This window comes from Sparus aurata, chromosome 1, assembly GCF_900880675.1.
Source record: "Sparus aurata chromosome 1, fSpaAur1.1, whole genome shotgun sequence".
NCBI classification, from domain to species: domain Eukaryota; kingdom Metazoa; phylum Chordata; class Actinopteri; order Spariformes; family Sparidae; genus Sparus; species Sparus aurata.
Window position 1 is genome coordinate 17,034,144 of NC_044187.1, and position 12,276 is coordinate 17,046,419.

At 40.2% G+C, this 12,276-nt stretch overlaps 2 protein-coding genes across 6 annotated transcripts; one reads left to right on the forward strand and one right to left on the reverse strand.

Annotated features, from left to right (window-relative positions):
• Positions 1-282: 282 nt before the first annotated feature.
• On the forward strand, positions 283-2,539 carry slc25a4 (solute carrier family 25 member 4). The gene is made up of 4 exons (XM_030425698.1): positions 283-512; positions 1,189-1,675; positions 1,761-1,901; positions 2,009-2,539. The coding sequence occupies exons 1-4, from the start codon at positions 402-404 to the stop codon at positions 2,164-2,166; spliced, it is 897 nt and encodes a 298-aa protein (XP_030281558.1). The 5' UTR covers positions 283-401; the 3' UTR covers positions 2,167-2,539.
• An 879-nt stretch (positions 2,540-3,418) lies between these two features.
• Positions 3,419-11,153, reverse strand: cfap97 (cilia and flagella associated protein 97). Of its 5 annotated transcripts, none has more exons than XM_030425675.1 (5): positions 10,940-11,153; positions 8,940-9,901; positions 7,176-7,456; positions 4,158-4,320; positions 3,419-3,659 (listed from the first exon to the last, which is right to left on the reverse strand). In XM_030425675.1, the coding sequence occupies exons 2-5, from the start codon at positions 9,874-9,876 to the stop codon at positions 3,544-3,546; spliced, it is 1,497 nt and encodes a 498-aa protein (XP_030281535.1). In that variant the 5' UTR covers positions 9,877-9,901; positions 10,940-11,153; the 3' UTR covers positions 3,419-3,543. The 5 variants fall into 5 exon arrangements, with proteins under 5 accessions (XP_030281535.1, XP_030281528.1, XP_030281519.1 ...); XM_030425668.1 differs by having other exon boundaries at positions 3,419-3,662; XM_030425659.1 differs by having other exon boundaries at positions 3,419-3,694.
• Positions 11,154-12,276: the final 1,123 nt, after the last annotated feature.

Consider the following 12,276-nt stretch of genomic DNA (forward strand, 5'->3'; position numbering starts at 1 on the left):
AGTTGTCCCATAAGTGAAGGTTTGGATTAGGGGTGAGAAGGCTGAGAGCAGCTGGATTTAAGGTTAAACGCTTGATCACGATCAGGATTAGATAGAGTTACTAATAAATCTGTGTTTGAATAGCAATCATATCAAAATATTTTGTCCTTTAAACGTCCCCGGCTTGGCCCACCTTTGACTCCAGGAACATGGCGCACGTCTTGAACTTCAACCTCGGATATTTATTCAGCCTCGTTAATCTGTTTGACGAAATGCATATCCATCACTCAAAACTCTCGCGATACATGGTGCCGATATATTAGGGCGGATGGCGTGGGCCTCGTCCACTTGGAGGGGCGTTGGGTTTCCTTGAGGACCTTGGTGAGATTTTTGGAACAGTCAAGGGTCTCAAATCTGCAACCATGTCGGACGCGGTGATTAGTTTCATGAAGGACTTTTTGGCCGGTGGTATCGCCGCTGCCATCTCCAAAACAGCTGTCGCTCCCATTGAGAGAGTCAAGTTGTTGCTGCAGGTAAACTAATTGAACAACGCATGCCCGCATGATTACCGCTTCGTGCGTAAAGTGTGCGTAAAAATTGGGTTACTGATGAACCAAACACTCAAACGTAAATCTAGAGGGAGAAAACAAGAGTTTGAATGTGCAGTGTGTCAGTTCAGAATGCCTGGTGCGTAATGTCAAGGGGCAAGTGAGAGGTCCTGCGTCAACTTGGAGATGGTTTTACGCACCGGCTATGATGACAATGACGAGAAGGTCCTAATACGCAGCCTGTCATTAAAAACGCCGTAATACAGGTTTATGAGCTACTGGTGCGTTTCTTTACCTGATTGTTACTCCAGTGTAACGGGTGACCGCAGTAATCTTTAGTGAAATTGAATTTCTAAATTTAACTCCAAGACTGTAATCTAATACACAGCTGATTCTCAAGTGACAGGAGTGTGCATCTAGAGTGCGATCACACACAGCTATGCCGGGCAGGAAAATGTCACACACGAAAAATATTATTAAAATTATTGAAATTGAACAAAAACATGTATTCTGTTATGACAAAAACAGGCATGACAAGTCCCCTCCCAGAACGTTTTTTACAAGAGAGTTAATCACATTTTTGGATCGTTATACGCGTCTTTTTAAAAAAAAAAAAAAAAAAGAAAAAAAAAAAAAGCGTTTCCACTGTCTTTGTTTACAGGTCCAGCATGCAAGCAAACAGATCACCGCAGAGATGCAGTACAAGGGAATCATTGACTGCGTGGTCAGGATCCCAAAGGAACAGGGCTTCATCTCCTTCTGGAGAGGCAACCTGGCCAACGTGATCCGTTACTTCCCCACTCAAGCCCTCAACTTCGCCTTCAAAGACAAGTACAAGAAGATCTTCCTCGGTGGTGTGGATCCAAAAACACAGTTCTGGCGCCACTTCGCTGGCAATCTGGCATCTGGCGGTGCCGCTGGTGCCACCTCCCTCTGCTTCGTGTATCCTCTGGACTTCGCCAGGACCAGACTCGCTGCCGACATCGGCAAAGGCACAGCCGAGAGAGAGTTCACCGGTCTTGGAAACTGCCTCACCAAGATCTTCAAAACCGATGGCCTCAAGGGTCTTTACCTCGGGTTCAACGTGTCTGTGCAGGGTATCATCATCTACAGAGCGGCCTACTTCGGATGCTTCGACACAGCTAAAGGTGCGCGCACCTGCTCGGTGTGACTTGCATGTTTCTTAACGTGAGATTGTGTGTTTTCTCATGACTTAACTCCTTCTCCATCCAGGTATGCTGCCAGACCCCAAGAACACGCACATCGTCGTCAGCTGGATGATCGCCCAGACTGTCACCGCCGCAGCTGGCATCATCTCATACCCTTTCGACACAGTCAGACGTCGCATGATGATGCAGTCTGGACGCAAAGGAGGTGAGCATCACTCATCACGTTCTTACTGTTTAGCACGGAATGCGCATTTTACGCGTGCATTCATGAACATTGCGCGTCACCATCACTGTCTGTCTCCCTCTCCACAGCTGACATCATGTACAAGGGCACAATCGACTGCTGGAAGAAGATCCTCAAGGACGAGGGAGGAAAAGCCTTCTTCAAGGGTGCCTGGTCCAACGTGATCAGAGGCATGGGCGGTGCCTTTGTGTTGGTGCTGTACGACGAGATCAAGAAGTACACATAATAAACTTTCTCATCTCACAGTCCCCGAAGGAAAGCCTTCACGTTGTTTAAGTCTTAAGTCATGTGATCGAGTGATAACAGCTTGTGGTGTATTAAAATGTGGGCATGCACCCCTCTGGTAGGAGCCGGGTCACCATGCCTCTTCAGAAATCTGTATATATCCCATCTACGACGTGTCAAAAAAAAAAAGTCCAGCCAGTGTTGCAGTGAAGATGTGATGATGCAAAGGATGACATCACTACCCTTCATATGCTCCTCATGTTAGAGTCAGTTTGTGAAGCAGTCGCCGAGGCCCATGTGTTGTAATGTTGTGACCACTCCTGACCCATGTGTCCCACCTCGCACATTATTTTATTAAGAATAAAGATTTATTAGTCTATCAGTCCTGTCTTTCTGATGCATGTACCCATTGTCGTGGCAACCTGTCATCACCTGCAGTCAAACAGGCAACCTTTCCCAGAAGACATTTTGACTTCTGCTCCATCGAGTGTCGTGGTAAGTCATGAATGAAACAGTGTCACAGCGAGACAGCGTGCACGACAACTGAAGCAGCTAAATCCAGGAATCCAGCCATCACGCCACTCATTTTTGTTTCTGACTTCAACATGTTCAAATATCCTCGTAGAGAATCTTTAAATTGGAAAAATGACATCCAGGAATTCCATCCTGATTTTCACTTCACACAGATCTGAAATATAAAAAAGCTGAGAAGCTCGTAACATTAAAGTCCCATGAAATATATTGAGTAGTTTCATATAAAAAAAGTGCAACCTAGTTGTGTAACAGCACACTGTTAACAGATGTAAAAAAAACAAAAAAAACAAAACAATAACAGCTTTATTTTAGAAGGAACAAATAAAAAGGGAATGCCAAAATAATATTTCAAATATATTTATTTCTCATTGTTTACAAACATAACTCTTTCTTGCATCATTAATTGTACATATGTGAGAAAATGAGGGCAACGAAAGCAAATAAAGATTTGAAGACTTACCCTAAACATTGCTCACTGAAATATTAAACAACTAATTGTTCATTATGTCATCATGGCTTTGGAAGAATAGGCAATACGTTGTGCAAACATACAGCGAGCCAAGTACTGTTGAGAGTTACTGCAGTATTTAGAAGCCACAGTTCAACTGATGTGAAATTGCATTACGATAGCTCTGAGCGTCATTTGCTATATTTCACCACATAAGAGCGGAAAACAATCCATCTTGTTTATATTGTATAAGCATGCCAACACAAATGACTAGTATGTTGGTGAAGTCAGTTTATTCAGATTGGTACCTTCCAAACTGACCATTCAGTGATAAACAGACACCAACGATGCCACTAAAGGGAGCCAGCGGTGTGCTTCTTTAAAACAGCAGTGTTCTCAGCACCAGGCTGGTCGGGCTGCACCAGGTTTTTTTGACCTGGGAACGGGTTTGCTGGCCGAGTCACTGGTGGTGGAAGACGAGCTGTGGTGGGCAGAGCTGACTGGCCTGGAACCTGCTGTTGTGGACAACAGAGAGATATTTCTATCTCTAGAAAAACAATTCAACAAGTACATTAATTCAAATAACATTTAAAAAGGATTAACAACTATAAGTTCACAGGTCAGTCTTGCCAGTATCAGTGATCCACAGCTGCTTTTAACAGTCTGAAAGTCTTCTGTTAATTAACTCTCTGCAGCCATCCGACGGCAGCAGGTCAGACAGTCGTGAGGGATAAATCTGCAGCCTTCAGTCTGAGAGGAGCATCGCCGTGCGCTGCCACACTGATCCTCTTCATTTACCGCAATTAATCATCACATGGAACACAGGTGCTTTTATGATGTGCAGCTGCCTCTCAAAGGGGACTTTTGTTAAAGACATAATCTCAGCCCCCAGAAGAAGGCACGTGTTTATCATTTTAATATTTTTCTAAAATGTTTGGTTGAGGACCTTCTATAAGCTTCAGCTGTCATACTGTTGAGGGGATATAGGTGATTTAAAACGTGTACGTTACCTGAGTGTGTCTTGCTGGCAGACCTCCCTTTCTTAGTGGTGGACACACAGACGGGGTACGAAGGAGCTCCCTGGTATCCAACTTGTCGTTGGTAGTCTGCCAGCTGTTCTGCACGCTTTAGGCCAGGTGTAGGCTTGACAGACTCCAGCCTCTTAAGAAAAGCCTTAAAGAACCAGAACTACATGTTTTACTTGGTAAGTAATGCTTACAAACATACTACATATGCTTTACGTTCGTGGCACATTGTTAAAGCCAACATGACGTGTATTACTGACATGATCAGTCATTTTAACTTGGAATGATGTCGGTAGGGCCGTAAGGAATGTCTTCTTTTTTTACATTCAAAGCTTCTATTGAGGTTTTATTGACATCATCCCCCTAAAAAAGAACATTTCTAAATACTACAAAATTCTCAATTTGAGTAAACTGATACATCAGATTAAATGGAACGCGACCAAACAGCATGCAAATGCAGATACATAATATCTGTTTGTTTTGGAATGACTTAAGTAATTTACTGTAATTGTGTTAGATCCATAGTACATTTCTTGTTTTGTGGTTGTTTAAATGTAATGTAATGTGCTGTTAGATTGTTACTAGATTGCCCCATTAAGACAGGTGTGTGTCTCCCTTAGTGAGCAGCAAGCAGGAGAGGAAACAGATTTTTTGACTACGGTGGAAAATTGTTGTTTTCAAAAGGCTAAATGACAACAAATGTGGGAGAATATTTCGTGAGATACAAACATTTTGGGAATCTTTGGAAACGATCACATCTACCGTTCTCAATCAGTTTAGAATTTTGGACTTGAAAATGCTCTGCTGAGTTTTTAGAAATTTTTGGATCACACAAGTCAGAAACTATCTTCAGCAGCCACCACAGGACTCTAATTCTAATACTAATAATATTAGTGTAGCGATTCTTTACGAATGAATAGACATGTAAAAAAAAACATTCAAATGGCAATGTTATGAATGAAGCTTCAAACAATCAGCACAGCCCTGGATGTGGGCATAATATGAGGTCAGCGTCAAGAGCTTTCTTGAGAGAGCAATCCATCAATTTGAATTTGAAGTGCTTCATCATATGTACTCTTAACACAGCAAAGCTCAATGACAGATTTTTGAGTGAATAATGAAGTCCTTTCTAGCATTTCATTTTTTAAACCATTTGCTGAAGTTTACTGTCTTTAAACCCACAAAACACTTTTAAGAAAGTGCTTGTATCATTGATAAAATACACACATTTGATTGGAACAGACAGTCCCCATTCTACATAATCCCAATCATATCTGTTCCTTTACAGCAAACACAACCAAACAGCATGTGGTGTAGGCAAGTTGCTCAACATCATACATGCAGTCAGACACCCACATGCATGCTGTGCAGAAACGCATCAGTAAGCAGAAACCCCTCACGAAGCGACGCAACAGGCAAAAAGCTCCACAGTCAAGAGACTGTTCTACTAAATTTCACAAGTGCTCCTGAGGTCATAAGAAGACACTGCATGCTTCTACTGGCAATCAGACTGGTCACCTACTGCATTTCCAACGTATGAGTGATTTAAAACCTTTTCAGAATAAAGCTATCCCTCCATATTAACATCACGTATTTGATGGAAAATTTAAATCTAATATTTAATTGACCAATCTTGAAATACAGAGTTGTAGCTCTACTTGTGCAGGACTAACGGGGGGTCTTACATGTGTGGATGTGTGGGGTGGATACACCGATCACACGGCAGATTCAGTTACTTCACTCTAAGAATAGAGAAGGCACAGAAAAAGCACCCCTGAAAACGTAGAGAGATTGACTCAAGAGAGAGAACAGTCTGTTCTAGGAATGACTGAAACACATTGCCTCATAAAAAACAACAACAATCAGGATCAATGTAAGATCTCTAATCAGCAATAACAACAAACATATGTGTGATGATATCAGTGAAGAGAGGAATGCATTTTTTCTGTCAACACCTAAAACACCTGTCAGAGGAGACAATGAATCTCTGCGGTAGTGCTATAATTTCATCAATCAACGCAGCTGCTTTAGTCGCCCTGTGTTTCTATTGTGAAGTGGTCAAGCAGAGTTAATATACAGGGTGAGAGGCTAAAGCTGCAGATGCTGACCTGTCTCATAATGTCACTCTGTGGCGCTGCTGCAGGCCTGCCACCTGCTGCCATCTGTCCAAGTCCATCCGTGTCTGCTTTCAGGGGTGGCACTGTTACTTACTAGTACCTCTCAAACTAGCGTCCTTCAATAGATGTCTACTTTAGAGGGAAATAGCTTCTAATACAATGAGTGTTATAACTAACAGACCAAGAGATCAGAATATTCAAAGAGCCAGCAGCAGTTTTATATTTCAGCGCAAGTTTAGATGACTAATTACATAATCATGCAAATGAGAAATCTGGAAACTCTTCTACAGACACAACTGCCCCACATTTACCTACCACCTGCTGCTTAATCAAAACATTTTTTTAATCAGTTTTTTTTACGGCAGCAAATGAATAGATTTTTTTGGGGGGGATTAATTAGTACTTTGCCCTTGTTTACAGCTCAAAATAGTGACAGTCACAGAAATAAATGCCACGTGGAAAAGGTCTCAGCTAAAGGTTTGACTTGGTCTCTATGGATGGATGATATAGTGCTTGAGCATAGGAATCACTTAGACATGAGTTATACATTGATAACATTGACTGGAGAAACCATTAAGTTAAAGCAGCTACAAGGAACATGTGCTTTGATTTGGAAGCGAGTAAAAGAGAGACATCTATTTTCAAAACTATTTTTCTTTTTATAAACAGTTGTGAGAAATGTTTTTACTCTTTTCAGCTGGAAAACAGACAATCTTCTCGCTGATGGCCTTGTGTGCTTATGTAGATCATAAAGAGGCATTAGTACTCAGTTAAGACGGCTTCTTAACCTGTTAAAAGTTGCTTGTCGATGTTTAAAACAGAGAATTAGGGTGACAGGAATACCTATGTACTTTGAGTATTGATCGACACAGGAGGCCAAACTTACGAGGTTCTCCCTCTCGATGCGTTGCTGTTCCCGCTGCCTATTGAGCGCACTGTGAGACAGGCGACTGAGTGGTGAGTTGCTTGTCATGTGTGCTTTTTTCGCCGCTTTACTTCCTGGTCGTGGCCCTGGAGAAAGACGTGAAAGTGCCCGAAGAAGTCGCTGGTTCTCATGATCTATGGATCGGACCTCTTCGTTGGTGAATGAGTAGTTCTTCCTGTTTCTTCCTCCGGAACCGTGGAAGACCAGTTTACCTCCAAGCTGGCTCACGGAACTGAGAGAGTCTGATTGGTAAAAAGGACACTTGTTACAGTATCTTAAGTCTGAGAGTTACTGTGTTTGATGCAATGTTTAAATTATTCGTTTTTTTATTTTTAGATTGAACCAAGTGTGGTGGATATGTTGGTTTATGAAACTACTAAAACATGGGGAAAAAATAAACACACACAAAAAAACATATCCCTAAATGTTGTGATGCCAGCATTTATAATTTAAATGGATATTCCAGGATAAGTGAGCTTAAACTTAATTTTGTATTTAATTTATATCTTATTATCTGGTTAAAGTTTAATATTCAACATGCTCAGCAGCACAAATTGCCTGTTATGTAAGGAAAGATCTGCTGATGTTTGGTGCAAACCTATTTTACAAACTTATTGTCTCAAAAATGGAGTGTTTGCTCAAGTACATCACCTGTAGCTATAGAAACATGCAGGTTTACTGGTCTCCAGTGATGTGCACAAGGGGGGGGCAGGGGGGGCCCAATTGTTGAAAAACGCGCTCAAAAGTGCCCTCCTGGGAGCCAAAACGCGTGCTAAAGTGCCCTCCTGGGAGCCAAAACGCATGCTAAAGTGCCCTCCTGGGAGCCAAAACGCGTGCTAAAGTGCCCTCCTGGGAGCCAAAACGTGTGCTAAAGTGCCCTCTTGGTTGGCAAAACACACTAAACTGCCCCCTTGGATGGCTGAAACATGATAAACTGCCCTCTTGGGAGCCAAAACACGTGCTAAAGTGCCCTCTTCGGAGCAAAACATTTGCTAAAGTGCCCTCTTGGGAGCCAAAACTTGCGCTAAAGTGCCCTTCTTTTCGCCCCTGCCCTTCAAAAAGTCTGCGCACGTCACTGCTGGTCTCCCTAAAGAGAAAAGGCTGTTTGTTACATGATTCAAGTGACACTAAAGATGAAGTCGATTAATGTCTTATTCCTCAGAATGCCTATATGATATGAATCATCATATCGTATAGGCATTCTATATCTAAGGGGTACATTTTTTAGTAAAATGCTCAACATTTCTTATGAGTTCTTGTGGATGGATTAGGGGCGGAAATATCTGCACACCTCAAGATTAGATTCAACTCTGTTTAGAAAATAAAAAGTGTAGATGCATCATGATGCATCAAAATGTGTATTTTCCAACGCGATTTCAAAACATGGCACATCCGTGATGATCCATAAATAAAATAAACAGATGAATTTACTTCTTTTTTCTTTGCTCACGCTCACCAAAACTCAAGAAGTAGCTTAGAACATCCATCACATTTGAGCATCTAACTTGTTCCCCCCAGCAATCATTATTTTGAGAACACAGAGTAAAAAAAACAAGTATTTTTTAAACAATTTTTTGACATTTTATATACCAAATGATTATTTGTTAAATCATGGAAATGCTCCCCAGAATAATTGATAATTAAAATAATCATTGGTTGCAGCCCTAAAAAGACAAGGGCATAGCAGACATAACTAACAAACAAGAAGGGTACAAGTTTACATACACTCATCTTCATCTGGATCTGAGTCCTCATCCTGATGTAAAGTGCCAAGGCCACTGGAGGGCACACTCTCCTCCTGCTGCTGCTCTTTAAGGCTTCCCTCTTCAGCCTCTGTGCGGTTCAGGTCAAGTGACTGGAGAAGGCTGGAGTCGGGAGAGGAGAGGGGGCTCACGTCTGTTATTGTATCATCTGACTCCTCTTTATGGCTGGCAGGCACATCCCTAGTTCCTGCTGAGCCCACTGGGATCCTGCTCCCTCCAGGGGATAAAGAAGACTTGTTGGGCCTGAGAAGGTTGGGGGAGCCTAAACTGCTTCTCCTGTTGCTGCTGCTACAGGAGCTCTCTGAGTCTGCATCCATGCTGGCCTCGGTTGAAGTCGGGGATGGACTTCGGTTGTACCGACTTCTTATCCGTTTTTTAGGAGTTTGTTTATTTCTCCCTTTGGAGTGTTTGACATTGGATGATAAGATTTCTTCCTCAGACTCATTTGGACTCTGGCTGTATACATCCTTATCATCTACCTCTCTTGCCTCAGCCGACAAAGATTTAAATGTCCCCTTAGATATTTTCGAGTGCAAATCAAAGTCTTCCTCGCCATCACTACTATTATTGATGACTTTAGCTGATGCACACGAAACAGATATGCTGTACGCCCTGTGCCGCTCTTCCTCGCTTGAATGACAGCTGTCCTCTTTCCTTTCTGCTCTGCTGCTGCTATTGTTCTTGACTGGCTTCAGGTGTTTTTGTGTCCCATCCGTCCTCGGGGACCAAGCCCCTTTTGTATTTTTTGTCTGTTTTGCATGTTGCCACTCATGTCCTGGTTTGTTTTGCTTGTCTTTCCCTATCTTTTTCCCATCACCTCTGCCGACGCTGCTATCATCACAATCACTATCGAAAAACGAATGATCCACTTCGCCTTCGAGATCACTGGGGTTGAACATGGCAGTCTTCTCGGACACACTGAACCTGTAAGGCAGTGTAAGATTTAGTGAGGTGTTAGACACATTAAAAATCAAAGAAGTCATGTTAAATTACAGACATTTGACATCATAAGCTGATCCACAATGTTGTAACTGAGATTCCTCCACTGGGTTTCATTTAATTCCATACAACATAAAAATAATATCTGCATTTATGAGTGCAACTAATACTCATCTTTTGGGGGTGATGTTTTAGCTGATATTAGGGAGTAAAATATTCTAATATTGATATTGATGCATTTTTTGCAATAATCCTTCAAAGTTATCAGTTGTCAGTTATCAACTATTTGTGACAAATATACATAATGAAGAGAGAGATATTTTAGAGTTGAACAAAACTCTTTGCTTAATTTTCTTGGAGTTTAATAATCATAAATGACCCCAAGTCTCTTTCTCTACATTATAATCTCTGAAAAAAAAAAAAAAAAAATCCATATAAATAGATCATTCAGAGGCCAAAATTGGCTGATAATATCGACCATCAGATAAGTCATAAGGGCTTTAGCATTTATCTTTGTGACCTGATCTGGTGAGATATCAGTTTCTACTTTTCAAGGTGTACCTGCTTTACCACATAAAATCATGTAATGTTAGCAAACATGTATTCAAACTTGATGCAGACTGTCTCGGGGATAGATAACACATCTCAAAGTAGGTTGCAGGAACACTGTTTTACAAACCAGGAAGCCTAATGGAAACCAATGGCTGCAGGAAGAGAGTAAATTGAAATATAAAACAAAGGCACAATGAGATGCCTTTGCTGATGCTTAGAAAATGTTAAGTATACTGTTCATGATTTGTAGTAAGGGAGCTAAAGTTAAAATATATTGGTATTAGTCTATTCGTATTACTAAGTATGGTCCTTTTAAGAAATCTAGCCCACTAAATGACTGTAAAATAACTATCTTTAAATCATAACATACACATAGGCAAGGTGGTGTGCATTCAAACTGATAGCTAGCATAATATGGTCCAACAGTACGTTTAGCTAACTTTAACTAGCTGAATGGCTACAATTTCTTACCCGGCGGAGGGTCTCACGATTAGATAAGATGTTTCAGAAGAAGAGCAGTTGTGTGAACTTCTTTAGAGAGGGTGTATTCCTGCTGGGAAGACGAGCGAATAAATGGCAAAGCGGAATTAGCGGTTCAAATTAAAATCTCCGTTAGCGGGCCACATAGCTGCAGCTGTCTGCTGTGAGCGTGACAGTACCTAGTAACTATGCAACGTCACTTCCTGACAACGGTTGCTGCGCTGTGGAGCTCTGCTGTAGTCTCGTGCGTAAAAGCGACTCGAAAACAACAATAACAACAACGAAAGCGGCATGTTAAAAATGTTATTCTCTCTCTCTCTCTCTCTCTCTCTCTCTCTCTCTCTCTCTCTCTCTCTCTCTATATATATATATATATATATATATATATATATTTATATATATATATATATATATATATATATATATATATATATATATATATATATATATATATATATATATATATATATATATATATATATATATATAAATATTTATATATATATATATATATTATATATATATATATATATATATAATATAGAATAGCATTTAGCAAAATATATTTATACATTTTATATATATAAAATGTATATGTATATATGTATATATGTTATATATACATTTTATATATATATACAATGTAAATATATTTTGCCGTCTCGTTAAATGTAAAAATATTGTACTTAAACGAAAAAGTTAAAGACAATAATTTATACTCAGGCTCCATTTACAACCATCACTCCGCTACGGAAATGCAGTTGGGAAAGCTTAAAAAAAGCTAGTGGGCCTTGACGTAGGATTGAATTTTTTTCCTATACTATTCACTCTCACACTTCATATAATATAGTATTTAAAATCAGTAACATGTTTAACAGATGCACCTTATCTTAGAAAAAAAAACAAGTTTAAATCCAGTTTAGATCCAAGTTTTGAACAGGAGGTTGAATTAAATGAATTTAAACTCTGTAATATTGGGGTTAATTCAATCATATACATTATACATTATAATACATGTCACTAGTGAGTCAGCTGAACAATTGTTTGTTTTTATTTCTATTGAAGGAATATCATCTTTTAAGTTTTATATTTTTACTAATTATTGACTAATGAGCACCTTGTCAGCACTATATGCAAAGTACAATAGCTTCTGTCTCGAGTAAACAGAGAGACCAATTAAAAGTTATTTGTCTTTAAACTACTTAGACATATCCAGAATTAGAACTGGCAGAGGAATAGACATGAGGTCAATGTAGTTTTTCTTGGGGATCTTTTATGCCGAAGTAACTGCTCCCCCTAGTGCATACCCATTAACAAGAAAGGGGATT

Coding starts and splice junctions, on each gene's coding strand:
- slc25a4 (XM_030425698.1), top strand. CDS start 402: ATGTCGGACGCGGTGATTAGTTTCATGAAGGACTTTTTGGCCGGTGGT. Junction 1,676..1,760: donor ATGCTTCGACACAGCTAAAG/GTGCGCGCACCT, acceptor TTCTCCATCCAG/GTATGCTGCCAGACCCCAAG. Junction 1,902..2,008: donor GCAGTCTGGACGCAAAGGAG/GTGAGCATCACT, acceptor CCCTCTCCACAG/CTGACATCATGTACAAGGGC.
- cfap97 (XM_030425659.1), bottom strand. CDS start 9,876: ATGTTCAACCCCAGTGATCTCGAAGGCGAAGTGGATCATTCGTTTTTC. Junction 4,321..7,175: donor GCATCGAGAGGGAGAACCTC/GTAAGTTTGGCC, acceptor TGGTTCTTTAAG/GCTTTTCTTAAGAGGCTGGA. Junction 3,695..4,157: donor TGCCAGCAAGACACACTCAG/GTAACGTACACG, acceptor TTGTTTTTCTAG/AGATAGAAATATCTCTCTGT.